Raw genomic sequence first — 17852 nt, forward strand, 5'->3', positions numbered from 1 at the left:
ATATCTAATATATATTAACTTAATTAAAATACTAAATACATTAAAAACTACCAAAAACTCAAGATATATATACTGATGTATTTTTCCCCTATTTTGTCCCACACTGTTATTTACTGAAGAACATACCTAATCAGAATCTTCAATCTTCTGGAATCAGAAAATTAATTATGGTAAATTATTTTCAACACTCCTGTATTTTTTAAATAGATATAATGAGAACAAACAGCATTGTCTTAATTACAGCAGAAACAGAATAGGAAATATCCTAACTAGTATGAGGGGCCTTTAAACATTGTGTTGGGCAATGGGTGCCTTTCAGGTCAAAAATGTGATAAACTACACCAGAGGTTGCTCTGAAGAACAATTGTGCGAACTTGAGGTGAATTGACTTCATATATCAATTTAAAAAGACACTATGAAAACGTGCAGGAAAAGTGAAGTTTGTCCTGTTCAGTCATCAGATCCATTGACATTCAAACATGTTTAAGTGTGATTTCAGAGTTCAAAAGTGGCTTTTGGGGGTCATTTATCTTTTCCAGACTATCTAAAGCCACCATCTAAATACTCCCCTCTTCTCAATTACACTTGTTGTGCTCTTATTCATCAATGTTTGTTTCTATGTGTGAAAGAGATGTAAAGTATCTTCAGTCCTCTGTTTCAGCTCTGTGGGTTTTCTTGGTCCATGCCTCCAGGGCTCTGTCATGACAACTGTAAACATTTATATATCTTGGTGGTGAACAGTCTGGAAAAGCAGTCCAGATTCTCTCACTCCTTACACACAAAAACACATATATACACTTATTACACACACATAAATGCATTCCTACACCACACTGAGACATCACTGGATGGATGTCACTTTGAATGAGTTTTATTAGAAATGCAAATGTATAGTTCAGTCATGCCAGCATGACTAATATGTGAACACATATGGGACACATTACTGAGAGAGAACATGTTACTAAGAAACACACTCAAATGGGAAACAATTTCATCCATGTTAAAAACAGTGCAGTTTAGTTATTCCAACTCTCTTTTCCACAAGCTCTCTTGTTTCTGTCAGCTATTTTCGGGTCAGTGAAATATAAGTCTACAATATAGAAAAGGATTTTAAAAAATCAGTGTAAAACACAGGTTCTTAGAAATGTATGAATAGTTCCAAAGAACGTTTATACTATTTTCAAGAAGTTTTCAAAGACCCTAAGATGACTAAAATCGATGTAACCAAAGCAATCTCATGGCAATTTGTGTTAATATTTTATGATTTGGTGAATCGGTGGCTAATTTTGTATGAATTTGTACAATCTCATTCATACAGTATCTGCTTACGGCCCATTGACGGATAGGTTTAGGGATCAGCTTAGGAGTAGACCTTCACGTTTCAGTTTTATTTTCAGAAATACATCCGTTTTCATATGAATTTGCCACCAATTCACCAATGTGTAAAATAGACACATTTTCACATCAGATCGGGTTGGAAGAATCCATTGATAAATAAATAAATATATTTCATATATTTTTTTACAAATATGATGAATGATTACTTAATTAACATACATATATTTAATTTTAATTTTAATAAATATCGTTAGGATTTTGGGGATTCACTGCACATGTAATTTTACAATCTGAACTAACCTTAAATTGTCATAAAAAGACCAAATTTTCTATATTTTAAAAGGCTTACTGAATTTCACTTGAGAAATTACAAATGCTAATCATACAATATGTCTTTCAACTAATTGTACAAATTGCATTTAGTTTATTTTTAAATTATTATATAGAACAAAAATTAACGCCATCTTACTGACCCTTGCTGAAACAGACACACATTCACCCTTGCTTTCTGCAATGTTGTGTAAAGCAAATTCCAAGGATTCTCACATCAATCTTTAAATCGGACAACAGATTTAATGTACTGCATCTATTGAAAACCATTTCAGTGGATTGCTCCTGTCTAGTGTTTTACTCTTCTGCTTTATGTTGTTTTGATTTTTCATGTCTCAATCCACTCCCCTGTAAGCGGTGAGGGCGGATGGTTTTAGAGTGAGAAATGCAGGGAGAAATGGAGGGGGCAAGGGGGTGGAATTCCCAGAGTCCACACCTGTGTTCTCCATCTAAAGCACAGATGAACATAGCTGAACACAAGAGAGCTTGCTCATCACAGAGCATCTGCAGAACCCATCAGCGGCCACAGCATATATGCTCAAAAACAGACACCAACACCTACAGTATGCAGTCTAGGTGACACAATGCATATAACCATAGGTAGTATGGTGTGTACAAAACAGCTAGTGGCATTAATCTTGACTACAGTCTGGAAATACTTCGACTGCAACTGCTGTGGTCCATTAAAGCAGCATTTCTAGCGTTTACAGTAATTTGTCCAGATATGTGATGTTGTACACCTAATAGTACCATGATAAGTAGGTTACTTTATCTAAAATCTTAGTTTCTTCCTGTGTTGAATTTAAACAAAAGTCTCCCTCACAATCTCCATGTCTTGATGAAGTCAGATAATAGAGGATATACTGTAACTCTATAATGTAAGTAATTCCAGTAAAAAGACTACTGCAAACAAAGTGATGTAGTTATGATTAGATAAAGAAGATTTTCGTGCTTCACACTATTCATAATTACTTCACTAAGCCACATCAGTAATTATTGCATGGCCTATAAAGCTGTGTTAGGAAAGGACTTCAGTTGAACAAATAAATAAAGTCTTTGGGGTCACAGTCAACAACTTGTGTTACACGATCGTAAGTGTAGGGATCTTACAGATGACAGTTTTAAATTGCATGACTTGCATTATTTTTTAGCTGTAACTAAGTCAAATAATCACATGACATCACATCACATCACACAACAAAGCATAGCTACAGCACAAACCAATGCAATTCAACACATAAACAAACTAGTTAAACTCACCTTTGAGAAGAACAGTGATCTTCAACAGCAGCAGGTACTTGTGAATCTCCATTAGTCAGTTAGGTGAATGAGTTTCTTTTTCTCTTTCTTCAATTTGTAATTCTCAGCAGTGGTTGTCAATACAGCGCGCGCACGCGCGTGATCCCTCAGGTGGAGATGTGCTTCCTCCACTCACGCGCTCACAGTGCAGCCTGCTCTCACATTCCCTGCGCATGAAAGACATGACTGTATAGTCTTTTGGCCTGGACGCAACTTTTTAGGCGTTTTTGTTATAGTAAAAGTACTAAAAATTGTTTCAAATTTTTGACCATGTTTCAAATTAGTAACACTACACTACGCGTATACACATAGGTCATATATGTTTATGTAATTTAACAACAACAACAACAACAATGACTTTCAGTCTGAGTTGCTAATTATTCCAAATGATAAATTAAGGCATATTACAATGACATTTGACCCAAAAATGATAATTTACCGATTCACTTTTCACATCTTATCCAAACCCATGTTTTTCGTTCGTGTAATGGAGACGCTAGGCAAAATATTAGCTACTGACAGTAGCCTATCTTTTCATATAAAGAAAGTGAATGCTGACTTAAACTGTCTTCAGTCCATTCACATCTAATTTTGTGTCTCACTAAAGAAAAGGGTTAGAAATAACATTATTTTATCACTTTTACATTTTTTGACTAAATCTCACAGTTTAACGGTAGCTATTAGGCAAAACTTGACACACCAACAAATTAAAAAAAGTTAACTTACCGTCTTGTTCCCCACATAAACAGCGTTAATTAAAAATCCAGTTTTGCGTGGCTCCGACACCTGCTGTTGTTAAAAGAGCGCGCGCGTAAATTTAGTCCAGCTACTGCAAACGAGCGGTTCCCAAAAATAAACACATTCGCAAAAAACAACTGTGAAAATTATTTCCCGGAATTACATGTTAATGCTTTTAGAAAAGAAACATTTATCCCTTGCATATGAAATATGGAAAATATCTTAAATATTAATTGCACAACTGTCCTGAGGTGAAATTTATTTCATTGCCTTCATAGCAGCTTTCTTTCGACCGCAACGTGTCTCCAAGTCTCCAAAATATATACAAGCAAATGAAAGAGCGCCTTGATTCTGCAGCAAGACCTTCGTCTCCCTCAGTCAACTGGACCCTCTTTCTGAGCCTGGCCCACAAATCCTCTCTCTCTCTCTCTCTCTCTCTCTCTCTCTCTGTGTGTGTGTGTGTGTATGTGTAAAACACTATTTTACTCTCATCTTACGCGAAGTTAGTACATCAGATGCGGTTTTGTTGGAATTTTGAGGGGAAAAGAAAATAGTATTACAATTTCCAACCGGAGTGATTCTAATAACAAATATATGATGGATTTGGCAACTCCTTGCAGATTCTGGTTGCGATAACGGAGACCTATTAGTTTGCTTTTCGCTATAAATAAACCTTTTATTTTTATGACAGAATCGTGTTGTCTTTGTTTTTGGCTCTTATCCAATGCACCAATTTGTCATAAGTTATTATAAAGACCTCAGTCTTAGAGATCATCATAAACATTAAATGCAGGCTGACCTTCTCTTTAAAAAAGCAAGATTTGGTTGATTTTTATATTTTTTTTCTCTCCACACAGATATTACCAGCTCTGTTATGTTAAGACTTTGTCAAAACACTTTAGGGCCTTGGGTCATGTCTGGGTTCACCACAACCCAGAAAACTCATTTAGTTTTGCTGGAGTAGAGCTTTGAAAAACAAAACAATTAGCCTGATATCTTATTTCTGTTTCACTTATAAAATGGTTATGAATTAGTTTGCCTGTTCAATCTTCTCCATCACCAAATTTCCGTCACATTGTCATTTCACCACATCTCGAATTATTTATTATGTTTGATAACATTTTGCGAAGGAGATGGAAATTCTGTTTAAAAGCATTTGGAACAGCATTTTATTATATATATATATATATATATATATATATATATATATATACTGTATATATACTGTATACATACTGTATATATAGGCGTATATGCGTACCCTAATATTGTTTTAAACCAGTATGAACTTGTCTTTTTTTTTTTTTTTGCAGAACACAAAAGAAGATATTTTGATATTTTGTTGGTGACTAAACAGTTATAGTTACCACTGGGGAAAAAAATAATTAAATAAAAATAAAAATACTACAGAAATCAACAGGAACCCAAACTGTTTGTTTTCTACCAACATTCGTCAAAATATCATGAGAGTGAGTTAAATGATGACTTCTCTCTTTTTTTTTGTTTTTTTGATGAAATATATCTTTAAATAATATTTTTACTATTTTGCATTCATGACAAAAGTAAAGCTATAAAAACAATGAACAACAAAATCTGACCTTGATTTTTGAAAACCTTGATTTTTCTTTGTTTTCTTCACAAATCATGTGGCATATTTTAAATCTGAGTAAGCTCTTCACTGACAATGTTGTCGCCTTGGTAAAGAAAGTATACTGAGTGCAGTTATTGAATAACAACTCTGATTAAATATTTTACAGACTGTGATTAAATATTTCATTTCATGCCAAAGATTTTAAAACTCTGTTATTTAAATCTGTTTTAATTTCTACCACAATATCATTATTTTGCCTTTGGTTGTTGGCTGTAGAGAACTACGGAGTAAATTTCAGTCATGCACCTGCAATATTCATCCAACAGAGGACGACAGAGTAAATCATTTTGAAACACAACATTTCTTCTGACATTTCAGCAAGGGTCCTCAAGGTGGCGCAATTTCCCTATTCGTTTCCCATCCGAGCCCACCGGCCCTATGTTACAGGTGATGACTTTCTTCTGAACGTATTTCTTGATGATCAACTTTGTTGTTTGTTGACTTTATGCACTGTGTGTTTCCAAGGGTGTTAAGTTTCACAACAAATCTAAATATTTGTAACCGCAGAAAATTGTGCAATTCTCCTGTGGGGGTTGTGTGGGGGTTGTGCACCGCTTGTCACGTTAAGAAATGTCATACAGGTAACAGTTCTGTGGGAGTGAAAACGAATGAAAATTCTCCCTGTTATTAACGTCTCTCTCTCACACACTCTCTGTCATACAGAACGATTATGCAAAAGTTTATGCAAACAGCTTGTGCTAAATGTGAAATATGTTCTTTAGACATAAAGATAATTGCAGTAAAAGGTCATATTTGTAATACTGTCATATTTTTGGCAGAGGAATCTGATTTGAAAACACAAATTATGTCACCACGGACACAAATACCCACAAACACTAGTCATGTACATGCAAAAGCTACAATTCAAATCAAATGTTATTAACTGGACTAGCAGGATTTTCCTTCTGACTCACACTGTAATAATAATAATAAAAAAAAAAAAATTAAACAGGGTGTTCACATCATCTCCAAGTACACACTCTTTTCCCATTAAAGTGTGATCACTTGAGGCCAAAACATACTGTAACGAAGGGACAGATGTTGGGAAACTGCATTTTGACCGTTTCTTGTCTTCTGCCTCAGTTCTCTGAACTAATCAAAACTCAGCGGTCACCTGACCTCTGCAGCTGCCTGCTGTTACTAGCAATATGGCTTCCCACAGATATGGTACAATGCAGCATTGCATGAAATCTGCAAATTGGGACTCCATTCAGTACAACGTGATTGATAATGGGTGGATGTGTGTGTGAGGAAAAAAAGAGAGAAACAGAGAGCGAGAAGCCTTGTTTACATAGCAGCAGTCTGTCCTATATTTGAGTGCTTAATATGGTTAAGTTTACATAAAGTTTGGTTATTTATGAATGTGATAACTGCATTCTAAGAATTCACACGTGGGAATTTGCACAACTGTTTGAACTCAACTAGATTGGTGTGTGTTGCATGTTTTCATGTGTGGTTTTGCTAATTTACAAAAATGGAGATGTGTCATCTTAAAGGGATAGTTCACCCAAAAATGAAAATTCTGTCATTAATTACCAAACCCGTAAGACCTTCATTCATCTTCGCAACACAAATTAAGCTATTTTTGATGAAATCCGAGAGCTTTCTTACCAGACAGTACAAAATGTAGCCTATTCTCGTAGCTTCATATTCTGGGTGAACTATCCCTTTAAAGTTTTAGATCTAGTCTTTTTTTTTTTTTTCATCTGAAACTACTGCCATCAATTTTTGTTGCTTACATGCGACTCAAATGGTATAAACACCGCTGTCACTTGTCCAGTGATACTGATATCACAATCTTTTATGTTTACTTTTATGTTCGCTCTTACTGTGTTTATAAATAGGCTACCACATGAACAATAAAGAGAGCTGACATCAAATACTCATTCATAGAGTGACGACTCAAATCGAATAGACTACTGTGTGTAAACTGGACAGGACAGTTTCTAAGAGACACAGTTGTTATAAAACACAGCTGTCAATCCCAAAAGCTGACTGTGTGAACATAGCCTAAATGTTGCTTTATTATTATGTCTACACTCTCCCCCTTCATGCATTGAGTTCCATGTAATGATATCTTACCCTATAAAAACCACAGTGAGTCATTGGGGTCAACGCTGTGATCTTTTGGTAGTCTAATGTCTGCTGATCTCATCTACCCTTTCGGGCATCTGTAATTTTCCCTAACGTTATTCTTGCTGCAAATACTGCAAGGGATCTGATTCTAATTTCAGGAAGGACATGCTCTCATCAAAATGTGTCCAAAATGGACACTCTGCCAAACTGATGCACATGTCCTCAGACTCTCTTTATTACCCATATGAGCCAGATTGAGGCCTAAAGGATTATTCCAGGTTTTGTAGCATTATGTTGATTAGTCCTAGCACAAAAAAATAAGTTTGACTCATCCCTTGTTTACTTTAAAAATGCAAAAAGAAGGTTAGGGTGCAATAGAAGTGAGGAATGCTGTCGATTGAACTAAACTTGTCCTGAACCCACAATATTCGTCTAAACTTGACAGTTGACCTAGAAGCCTGGCCATGAGATGCGACTGTTTCCGTGTGATTCTCTCCACACCTCGGTGCGGTACTCACTCTTTCCGCACGTCTGGAATCTTGGAATCCTCACCACCAGCTCACTTTGAGTCAGCACCACTGTGAGAAATGTTTTAGACTGTTTGTCTTTTTCTGCTGGAAGATGCCCGAGTGCATGTGCGGAGTTGTGTATGAATCGCGTCTTTGGTAGTGTGCAAGCAAAACGTGTAGATTGATGGGTGTGAGAAACATATTTGTCGATCTTAGCCCTGTTTACTTTTGTGTGTGTGCGTAAGTATCTCACAGACTGCCCTCGAGGTGTGTGGATCAGGGCCAGCTGTAATCCACCAATCAGCTGTAAGGTGACAATGGTTTGTTTGACCCATAATGCTTTGCAATAAGCCCACAGGGCCTTTAGGAGTGTGTTGTCTGTGGGATGTTTCTCACCGTTAACTGTTTGACACACACACACACACACACGCTTGTACATGTCATGCTTTGGAAAACTCTGTGCCCACACAGTTTCTGCACACACACCCTCCTCTTCAGTTTTCTTCTCTGTTGCCACTCAGTGTCCCTGACAAAGTGGTTTTTGCTAGCACACACACACACACACACATACATACAGTCTCATAAATCTTTTTGTCTATCACAGCATTCTGTGCAGTCTTTGCTGCAGGGCACAAAATATTATCATTACCCAACTGACTGTCCGTATATTTACATGCGTAAATCTGATCCCAAATCACACCGTGCTGTCAGATTTAACATGGATCTGATATATCTGTTATCTTTCAATAACGAAGATTAAGATCTGCCTTTGTATGACAGCCAGCTCATCCCATGAGTGATTTGTCTATGCCACGCACAAAATTATTTACAGCTACAAAACTTTCTTCCATAAAAATATGAGATAAGAGATTAGAGTCAGTTTTAAAGGGTTGTTGCTAACAACATCAGAATCTATCTATCTATCTATCTATCTATCTGTCTATTTTTTTAAAGAAATTAATTGATTGATCAAAAAGACTAGTCATCAAAGAATCCTGAAAAAAATGCATCATGGTTTCCACAAAAAAAATAAAAATAAAAATAAAAATGAAGTAGAAATCTGTTTTCGGCATAGTAATAAGAAGTGTTTCTTGAGCTCCAAATCAGTATATTAAAATGATTTCTGAAGGATCATGTGACACTAAGGACTGGAAAATTCAGCTTTGCCATCACTGGAATAGTAACATTGTTAAATATAATAAATTGGAAAACTGTTTTAATATTTTTTAAATTGTGATATGATATAAAAATAATATTATATAAAAAGTACTGCTTTTAATCAAATAAATGTCATTTTCATTCTCTGTGCCTCTGTCATGTTGTGAAAACTGTGGTTGAAATAATATATTAAACTTTTATTTTATGCTTTAATAATATAACTTAATAATATAATATAATATAATAAAAACATTATTAAGGGCAAAATTGTTCAGTGTGGGTGAAATAACACCATAGTTGTACGTTAAAAAATGTATATAAATCATTTTCACATAAAACATATTTGGTTTATATTTAATTGACTTTTTTTGTAGATAAAACCATAATTTTAAATGTGATAATTCATATTATTGTGAAATTTTCATAAAGTCTGGTTATGGGTGATTTTGGAATTAATTACTTCTCTACTGAGTTATGCTGAATGTCATTTATATGTTTGTAATTGCAACAGTGGCTTTGTGTGTGTGTGTGTGTGTGGGTGTGTGTGGGTGTGTGTGTGTGTGTGTGTTCTGCTGCGTAAATGCTTATCTGCTTGTCAAATTGCCTGCCAGCCAAATCCAAAGCATACAGAATAGATGTTGGAAAGAGATTGCATTTCCAGATTTACCTGCCCTGCACATAGCTATAGCTGGGCAAAATCAGTGTATGTGTGTGTGTGTGTGTGTTTGTGAGTTGTTAGACTATCTGCTAGTGTTCCTTTGAAGTTAATGACCAAATATGCAAGTGTTTCTGCCACATTAGGCCCATTACTAGCTGTGGGCACTGGCATGTGTGTGAGTGTGTGAGTGTGTGTATGCGTGCGGTTTTATGGTCTGTGCTCACAGTGGCCAAAGTGTTTGATGGTACATGTGAAGGTTCAAAAGAATGTGCATGTTTGGTTTGATATGTGTGCAAATGTGCGGGTGGTTTTCGAAAGGAGAGAGACAGCTGCCTTTTACTGCCCCAGGGGGTAATAAAGGAGGAAGGAGAGGCAGTTATTTGGGGTCTTTTATAGGTAGAGAGGGGTTGGTTTTATTAGGGTCACACAGTAACCAAGTACAGCTGCAGGCATCACCCCTAAACCTCTCCACATTCCACCATCACCTCCACTATACCTTTGTTCTTTGTTTTTTTCTTTTTCTTTTTAAGTGTGAATACACTTGATTGTGTCTATTAATCTGTATATATACACTCTTAAATGTCCTTGATGTGATGGCGTACTGTGTATGAGAGATATATGTACAGTATATGTGAATATGTATATGAGTGCACTGAATGTTGGTCCTCATTTCATTTTGACCCTGAGTTTCCATTCCCTGCTCCTTGTTAAGCACATCTGCTGTCAATCATCTTCACCTTGTAATCCGACTGGCATTTCCTGCCTGGATTGGACAGTTGACTTGTTTGCCTGGATCTGTTTTATTCAACAGCTTTATCCCATTGGCTAGTTTAGCGTCTAATAAACGACCCACAGTCGACACTGTTCTGCACATCATATGCTGTCGGCATAGCAAACAGAAATGTTAATGTTTTGAGTGGAAGATCAGGTTTCTGGGGAATTTTCTTTGATGACTTATGGGTGTTTTCCATCCATTTTATGTTACAATGCATTTACATTCCATTCATTTCAATGATGATCAGTGCATTAAAAGCATAGGGTTTTGTAAAACTGTGAGGTGAAAGACAGGAACCAGAGACACACAGAGGGTGATAGTGATGAGAAAGGAAGACTGAGATGGAAAAAATCAGGGAGAGACGGAGGGGCGGAGAGGGACAGACAAGTTATTCTAGTTACAGCCAGCTGGCAGAAATACTAAAATAAGATGTGAACCTACCAGTGTGTCTGAGTGAGAAAAGAGAGTGAGAAGGAGCGTGGGTTTGTTAAAAAGGTCAAGGTAGTCTCTTTAATTTCTTCTTATTTTGAAATAAAATCATCTGACATTCGTTCCATTGACATCATGGAACTGCCAGTAAGCTTCTATGGGGATAAATGCCACTGAATGACAGAAAAGCACACATTCTTGGCAGTAACCTTTATTGTCCATGCACAGAAATAAGTAATGACTGCTGAAATTGTTTGTATAAAAAACATAATGAAAAGAAACTTCAGATTCAGGTTTTATTAAAATATATACAAAAAATAAAGATGAAAAGAGAAGGCTGGGATTGGAGCTTCATGGGGTTCTAATTACAACTGAACCTTTGCTTAGCTCCGCCCCCTTGGTACTGTCGCTACATCAGACAATACAGAGCCTCACATAGGAATGAATTGGAGATTTCAATCTCACAATCAACTGAATACAGTAAAATTGGCTGTAAAATAACTATAAATTTGAATTTAAAGGTGCAGTATGTAATATTGACAGCGAAGTGGTTGAAATTGGTACTGCAGTCCAACTGTGAGCGCAATTGAGAATATCCATGCTTTAATATGCCTCTGGTTTTACAGCTTTTTAAATTGATGTTGAGGCTTTTTAGGTTGGGTAGAATGTGTGATCTCTGAGCCAGTTTTTTCCGCTGCCTTCAATTGCTTCAGTGTGCTGTTTTCCACCAACTGGCAACCCGGGGTGTCGAAATACTATTGGTTAAACTGGCTGAATCTCACAAACCAAAAGAAAAACAGACATCCTGACACGGAATGCACATTTTTAAAATCGAATAACTTGCTGTAGCATTGTTTTTCAGAGAAACAGGTATGTGAACATTCCTTAATAACTTTCCTCTGATTTTATGAGTTGGTACAGTCAAAACATTACACACAGCACCTTTAAAAACTATCCAAACGCAACAGGTCCTCCATAGAGTTACACTGGAAAGGGCAAAAGTCTGTCTGAGAAAATGGAGGATGGCAACAGTTGCTAAAGTAGGATTGGTCAGTTACAATTTATGGCGGAGCTTAGCGAAGGCTCAACTGAGAATATTTAAAAAAAATTACGGACTGAACTACAAACATAACATGTTCTGACAGCATATTGTACATAGGCTTACATTCTTACAGGGATAGTTCACCCAAACATTTTATTCTGTCATTATTTACTCACCCTTATGTCACTGAATAAAGTCATGTGTTGTCATGTTTTGAATAAAGTCATTGTTTTTGATTTCTTTGCACAAAAAAAGTATTTTCGTAGCTTCATAACATTACGGTTGAACCACTGATGACACATGGACTATTTTAACGATGTCTTTACTACCTTCCTGGGCCTTGAATGTGGTAGTTGCGTTGCTGTCTATGGAGGGTCAGAAAACTCTCGGATTTCATCAAAAATATCTTAATTTATGTTCCAAAGCTGAATGAAGGTCTCACAGGTTTGGAATGACATGAGGGTGAGTAAATTTTCATTTTTGGGCTAACTATCCCTTTAAAAGTCAATTGCCTATTCTCATTAGCGTAGTGATGTATGAAGCACAGCTTACACAGACGTCATTTCAACCCAACTTGAACCTTTTCTGAAATCTGAGTGGGGAAATCCTTCACCCTTACACAAAATAATGGAGATAACTATTAAAATGACTGGATTTCACCTGTGAAAATTTACAATAGTAAATGTGACCTCACCTTTACTGATATTTTTCAGTGGTGATTATGAACTGTTTCACCAAAGTCTGGTTTCCAAGCTTCAGATTTCCAAGTCTTCATCAATGTGAAGATCAACCCTTAAAAGTGCTTTTGAGGCCAAAATGATGTATTTGTTAAATGACCCAATTTTTTTTTTTTTTTTTTTTTTTTACAAAATCTGGAACCTCACATGAATTATTTGCATGGCTCTCTGATGTATTATTCAAATACATTGTCAACAAAAAATGAAAGAACAGATGAGGGAGAAAGGAAATAGATGATATAAAATCACAGTCATTGTGGTTAACGAGGAAAGAGAGTGATCTGGATGGGTATTCTTCCTGTTTCCTCATACTTTCACTCTCTGACATAAACTCTTGTGCACACCACATCGTCTGCAGTCATGGTCTGCCAAAAAAAACAGGAAAAAGACTATTAGAAGAAAAAATATGATCAAAGACCCTTGTGTGTAGGAATCATAAGGATATCACATAATAGCAGGAATAAATCTTACCAAAATCAGTTCGCCGTCATTGGTCATCTCCCTGGTCCATGAGGTTTTTGGACCCTCACCCTTCTGCAAAGTCTGCTCGCAACTAATCTTGCTGTCTGTTTCCCAGCGAGGAAAGCTCTGAGAGAAACAGAGACAGACAAATATGTGAAGGCAATGTTTTTCTTTGGAGATGGAAAGAGTGAGAAACAGATCAGTGCCCATGAGAATGTGAAATCCAGAGATGGAGGTTGAAGGAATGGGTGTGTGTCCAGTTTGATAGCTCCTCTGAGATGGAGGGTGTGATCGAGTCCACATCAGAGATCAGGATTGCATAAACACACATTTCATAGGTTCTTGCTCTTTGGCATGTTTTGGAAAAGGAAAATTTGTCACAGACAGACAAAAGTACAGTATGATGACTGAAGTGTTTTTCTGTGGGTGTGTGTGTACCGTGCAGGGACGTCCATCCACAGTGGCCTCATTAAACTCCTGTCCAACTGTGAAGGTGACATGGGTGGTCCTTACAGAGGTGGAGGTCTTGATTGACAGGGTTTCTCCGTCCTGCGTGATCTCCACAGATGGCTTTGACGCGGCTGCGACCGCAATCTTACGCAGCATCACGTTCACACCTGACAAAACACGCACATGCACATCAGAACAATCTCCTGAAGAACAGCGAGTGCTCTGGCATCCATAGAGGTTATGGAGAATTGTTCATTTATAGAGTTTAAAAGAAAAAAAGACCCGGTCGGACAGATCAGGGGAATGAAAGCCATGTTATTAAGACTGGCTCTGCTCCACACATCTGCACTCTCTGCTGACATTGTCTGATGATATCAGCTGATATAATCTCACAGAGAGAACTCCATTTGACAAGAAAAATAAAAAGCATGGTAATGAATTTGATAAATAAATAATCATGCAAACAATAAAATGAATGCAAAAAAGTATTGACACGTAGTCATGTTGTTTGGCGCTGTTCATTAAAGACCCACCAAATGGTGATTTATCAATAAGCCTAATATTAAGCAAACAGCAGTAAATGCATCAATGTAAAAAAAAAAAAAAAAGGTCAAACCAGTTATTGGTCAATCCCTAACACACATTAATTGATTCAATAGCCTACATAATTTGTGTTCTACACACATAAAACGTCTAAAACCCACAAATACTGCATGTCAAATGAAGGAAATGTGTGTGTGTGTGTGTGTGTGTGTGTGAGTGTAGGTGGGTGAACGCAGTGAAAGGGGAAGTTATTCAACCAGCCACAGGGGATACTGTAATCTATTAAATCTTCCTGACAGGAAATGGATAGAGCTCAGTTTGGAAGTAGGGAAGGGCATAGGCAACAAAGACAAAAGCATGGCACTGTCGAGGGAGGGTAAGATTACTGACAAGAGAAGAAAAAAGGAGCAAGAACGGCAGCAGAGACATAGAAAAAGGCTACTCAAGTGTGGAAAAGGACAGCTAGATATAAAGGCCAGTCTCTGTGTGTGTGTGTGTGTGTGTGTATGAGAGAGAGAGAGCCCCTGTGCATCGAGTAGAATTTCACACTACTCACCTCACACACATTCCCACCTGTCACCAAGGGTAAATATATACACATGAAGGCAGACAAGAGGGGGCCAAAATTTAGACACACGTTCAGGGAGAGACGCGTAAACAAATTGCCAATTACGCCAATGACTTTTAGCTTTGGCACACATAATATGCACTATTTGTGCAATAAACACACACACACACAAAAAATAATTTACAAGGCATCCACACTCTGAGAGTGTAATCCAGGCAGAACCTTGTTAAAAACATTAGCTAATAAAGTTAAACAGACTCCTGTCAGATCAAGCACTGCTTCAAACCCCATAACTAACCAAGAAAAGATGTCAGAAGAGTCAGACGGTCAGAGTCAGTGTCATAGGTTAAAGGTCAAAGGAAGTAGGCCTATTTCGGAATAGAGGGATGGAGATGAGGACACAAGAGGGAGGAGGGTGGATGACAGGGTGTGGTGACAGGTCGGGCCCATCTGTGCACTGAAATATTTGTGCGGCGAAAATAATTTTAATGTCCCATTGCTGAAAGTGTGTGAATTTAAGAGTTACATATTAAGAGTGCGTACATATGAATGCGCATGTGTGTCTGTGCAAAACATTAAAGCAAGTCTAAAAGTTCATTCCTCAATCAACCTATCTGTCAATCATGCACATTCCTCACATATAGCCACGCCCCCTTCATTTTTACGACGACTTTTGTCCTCAGAGGGGTTCGTGTGGATGCAGATCTCATCTCCTGCAATTTGGGGTATTCATATAATACATCATGTTCCCATGTCAGAAACAGCAGGGCTTTTTCTCTCCATTGTGCTTCTTCTCCGCCCTCTTTAACCTGTCTGCTTCATTTCATCATTATTTTGAATGGTGAAATGAAGGACCTCCTTCTCAGGGAATCTGCTTCTTTTGTTCGACACAGACTGCTGAAATCATGCATTAAATCAGATGTCAGTCAAATTTTTGTAACCCACAGGAACTCCGGGATTCTGGCTTGAACAGTGGTAAATATTTAAACAAGAATTTCCGAGTTGACAGATTCCCAAACACACAAACACAATTTACGAACACAAAAATTGAGAGCGCGAGGCGTTTTTATGTCCAAACACATATTCTGTGGACACAAATCCTTAAAGCGCCAGTCAGGATAATTGCTCAAGGAAATTAAGCGAAAGAAGCTCAACCCTGCCCAGTCTAAAAGCAGTGCCAATAGCTTTTTACCTGCTTGGTTTAATTAACTAGTAAGATACACCAAAAATAGTTATTTGCATCTAATAGGCTAAATTGTAAAGCGGGGATAAATACTGTAGCCTATCTGGATATATAGCCTAGTTGATAGTAAAATAAATAAATAGTAGCCTAGTAACATAAGAACAAGTGTATTTATATGGAAGGAATATTAAAACGGTTTTGCATAGGCGCGCAAGAGAGGTGGTGAATTTCTTGGTCTATATCGCAGTCCATGCCCGTGCATTGATAGTCAACTTTGCGCGCTCTCTGCGGGCGCGTGCATCATGATTAACTTACCCAGTGCTTTGAGAAGCTCTTCGAAGTTCTCGGAGCTTTTCATTTTCCAAGTACCAGAAAAATCGGGGATTTTGCGATCCATTGTGCGTTCTGTCGTTCCTTGGAGTGTATCCCACTATTATTCTCTCTGGTGCGCGGCTGAGTGAAAGTCCTTGAACCTGACACCCTTTAAAAGTACCTGCAACTTTGATTCAGAAAGCAGTGTTCCCTGATAATGCCAAACTGATTTTCCTATTTCCTTTACCCTTCTAACGCTTTCTCTGCCTTGGCAAGAGAAACTTAAGATGTCAAGTCTTTTTCTTCCCGTCTCAGACTTTCATTCAGCTCGTCCGAACGTTATAGCCTGTGGTGAATAGGTTGAACCGAAAATTTGGGCCAGTTATCACGTTTAATCCGTGAGCGCACACACCCCTTTTGCGACAAACTCCACCTCCTATTTGCCCTGTCAAATCAAGGGGCCAATGATACTTCGAGATGATTGTCTTGCCCCGCCCACACCACGCCCAGCTTAAAGCATGTGCGCGTTTGAAAACGCCCAGAACTCGATTTATGTAAAAATGTATTTATTTGCACGGTTTCCCCGAAAGATTTCAAGGAATAAGACTTTGTTTCTTAAAGTACATTGCAAAGTATTGCTAGAATGTTCTTTTTATTTATATCTATAGCTACTTAAACACACTGATCAGCATTTAGCCTACAATATTGTCAAAGCTTAGGTTATACAGTAGGGAAACAAACGAAATTAAAAGGGAAACAAAAATGACAATGAAATTGTTTAGGCTACATACAAATATGGTATATACAGGAATCTATAATATATAGGCTAATAAAAATCTATAATATAAAAATGTGACGCTAATAAAATCTCTGGTGATGTGTTAAATACATTATGTAGGCTAAGCCTATATGTTTTACACACAATATAAAAAAAAAAAAAAAAAAAAACAGCGACAGGAAAATTAAAGAATAGAATAGAATAGATATTCAACAAGATGGGATGTGTTTTACACATGTCTCACTCTCTGTGACAGATAAACAAGCTGTGTGCCGGGAACTGTTGGACACACAAATGTGAATATGATCATAAAACAATCAGGATAATTTGTCAGGCTAATAGTTAAAACAGAGCTCTGTCAAGTTCAGTCTCTTCTCTCCTGCACAAATCACAGCACACTCAGAACTCTTGTAACTGGATCTGTCTCCTTTGTGGTTATCCTCTTCCACGTTTGGGACTGAGGGAGACACGGAGGGTCTTCTGCAGTGGTGCAAATTCCAGAGATCCCGACGGGAGCGAGAGAGCGCGAGTGAAGAGAATGACGCAGGCACAAAAGGTGACCTAGCAGAGGCCAGGAGGTTGCAGGAGCGTCCCCGAGGGTCTTTATTCCCCCCCTCACCCCTGCTGTTAAAGCGGAAGAAAAGAGCCGGGCATATGGGGGGTAGGGGCTTGGTAAAAAGGTGGAGAGGCGAAGTTTCGGTCTCTAATGAAGACGCGGGCCATGGAGACTGGATGATGAATGTGAGTCGTACAAAGAAGTCGTTAACCATTTACTTTTGATGGATGGTCTTCCGCGCCACAGCGAACTGCAGATTT

The 17852-nt window shown here is 37.6% G+C and overlaps 2 protein-coding genes across 2 annotated transcripts in view; both read right to left on the bottom strand.

Annotated features, from left to right (window-relative positions):
- The window catches only part of itga10 (integrin, alpha 10), a 40415-nt gene extending 36361 nt beyond the window's left edge, over positions 1-4054 (bottom strand). Inside the window, 2 exon segments of the mRNA XM_058746269.1 lie at positions 2929-3134; positions 3694-4054. Coding sequence (XP_058602252.1) covers positions 2929-2980 — 52 coding nt within the window. The 5' untranslated portion in view covers positions 2981-3134; positions 3694-4054.
- Positions 4055-11150: 7096 nt separating this feature from the next.
- On the bottom strand, positions 11151-16621 carry crabp2a (cellular retinoic acid binding protein 2, a). Its single transcript, XM_058746898.1, has 4 exons — positions 16262-16621; positions 13641-13819; positions 13212-13328; positions 11151-13105 (listed from the first exon to the last, which is right to left on the bottom strand). Exons 1-4 carry the CDS (start codon positions 16341-16343, stop codon positions 13055-13057), a joined length of 429 nt encoding a protein of 142 aa, XP_058602881.1. The 5' UTR covers positions 16344-16621; the 3' UTR covers positions 11151-13054.
- Positions 16622-17852: the final 1231 nt, after the last annotated feature.

Source organism: Onychostoma macrolepis, chromosome 16 (assembly GCF_012432095.1).
Source record: "Onychostoma macrolepis isolate SWU-2019 chromosome 16, ASM1243209v1, whole genome shotgun sequence".
NCBI lineage: Eukaryota > Metazoa > Chordata > Actinopteri > Cypriniformes > Cyprinidae > Onychostoma > Onychostoma macrolepis.

Coding starts and splice junctions, on each gene's coding strand:
- crabp2a (XM_058746898.1), bottom strand. CDS start 16,343: ATGGATCGCAAAATCCCCGATTTTTCTGGTACTTGGAAAATGAAAAGC. Junction 13,820..16,261: donor AGAGCTTCTCAAAGCACTGG/GTAAGTTAATCA, acceptor GTGTTTTGTCAG/GTGTGAACGTGATGCTGCGT. Junction 13,106..13,211: donor ATGACGGCGAACTGATTTTG/GTAAGATTTATT, acceptor TTTTTTTGGCAG/ACCATGACTGCAGACGATGT.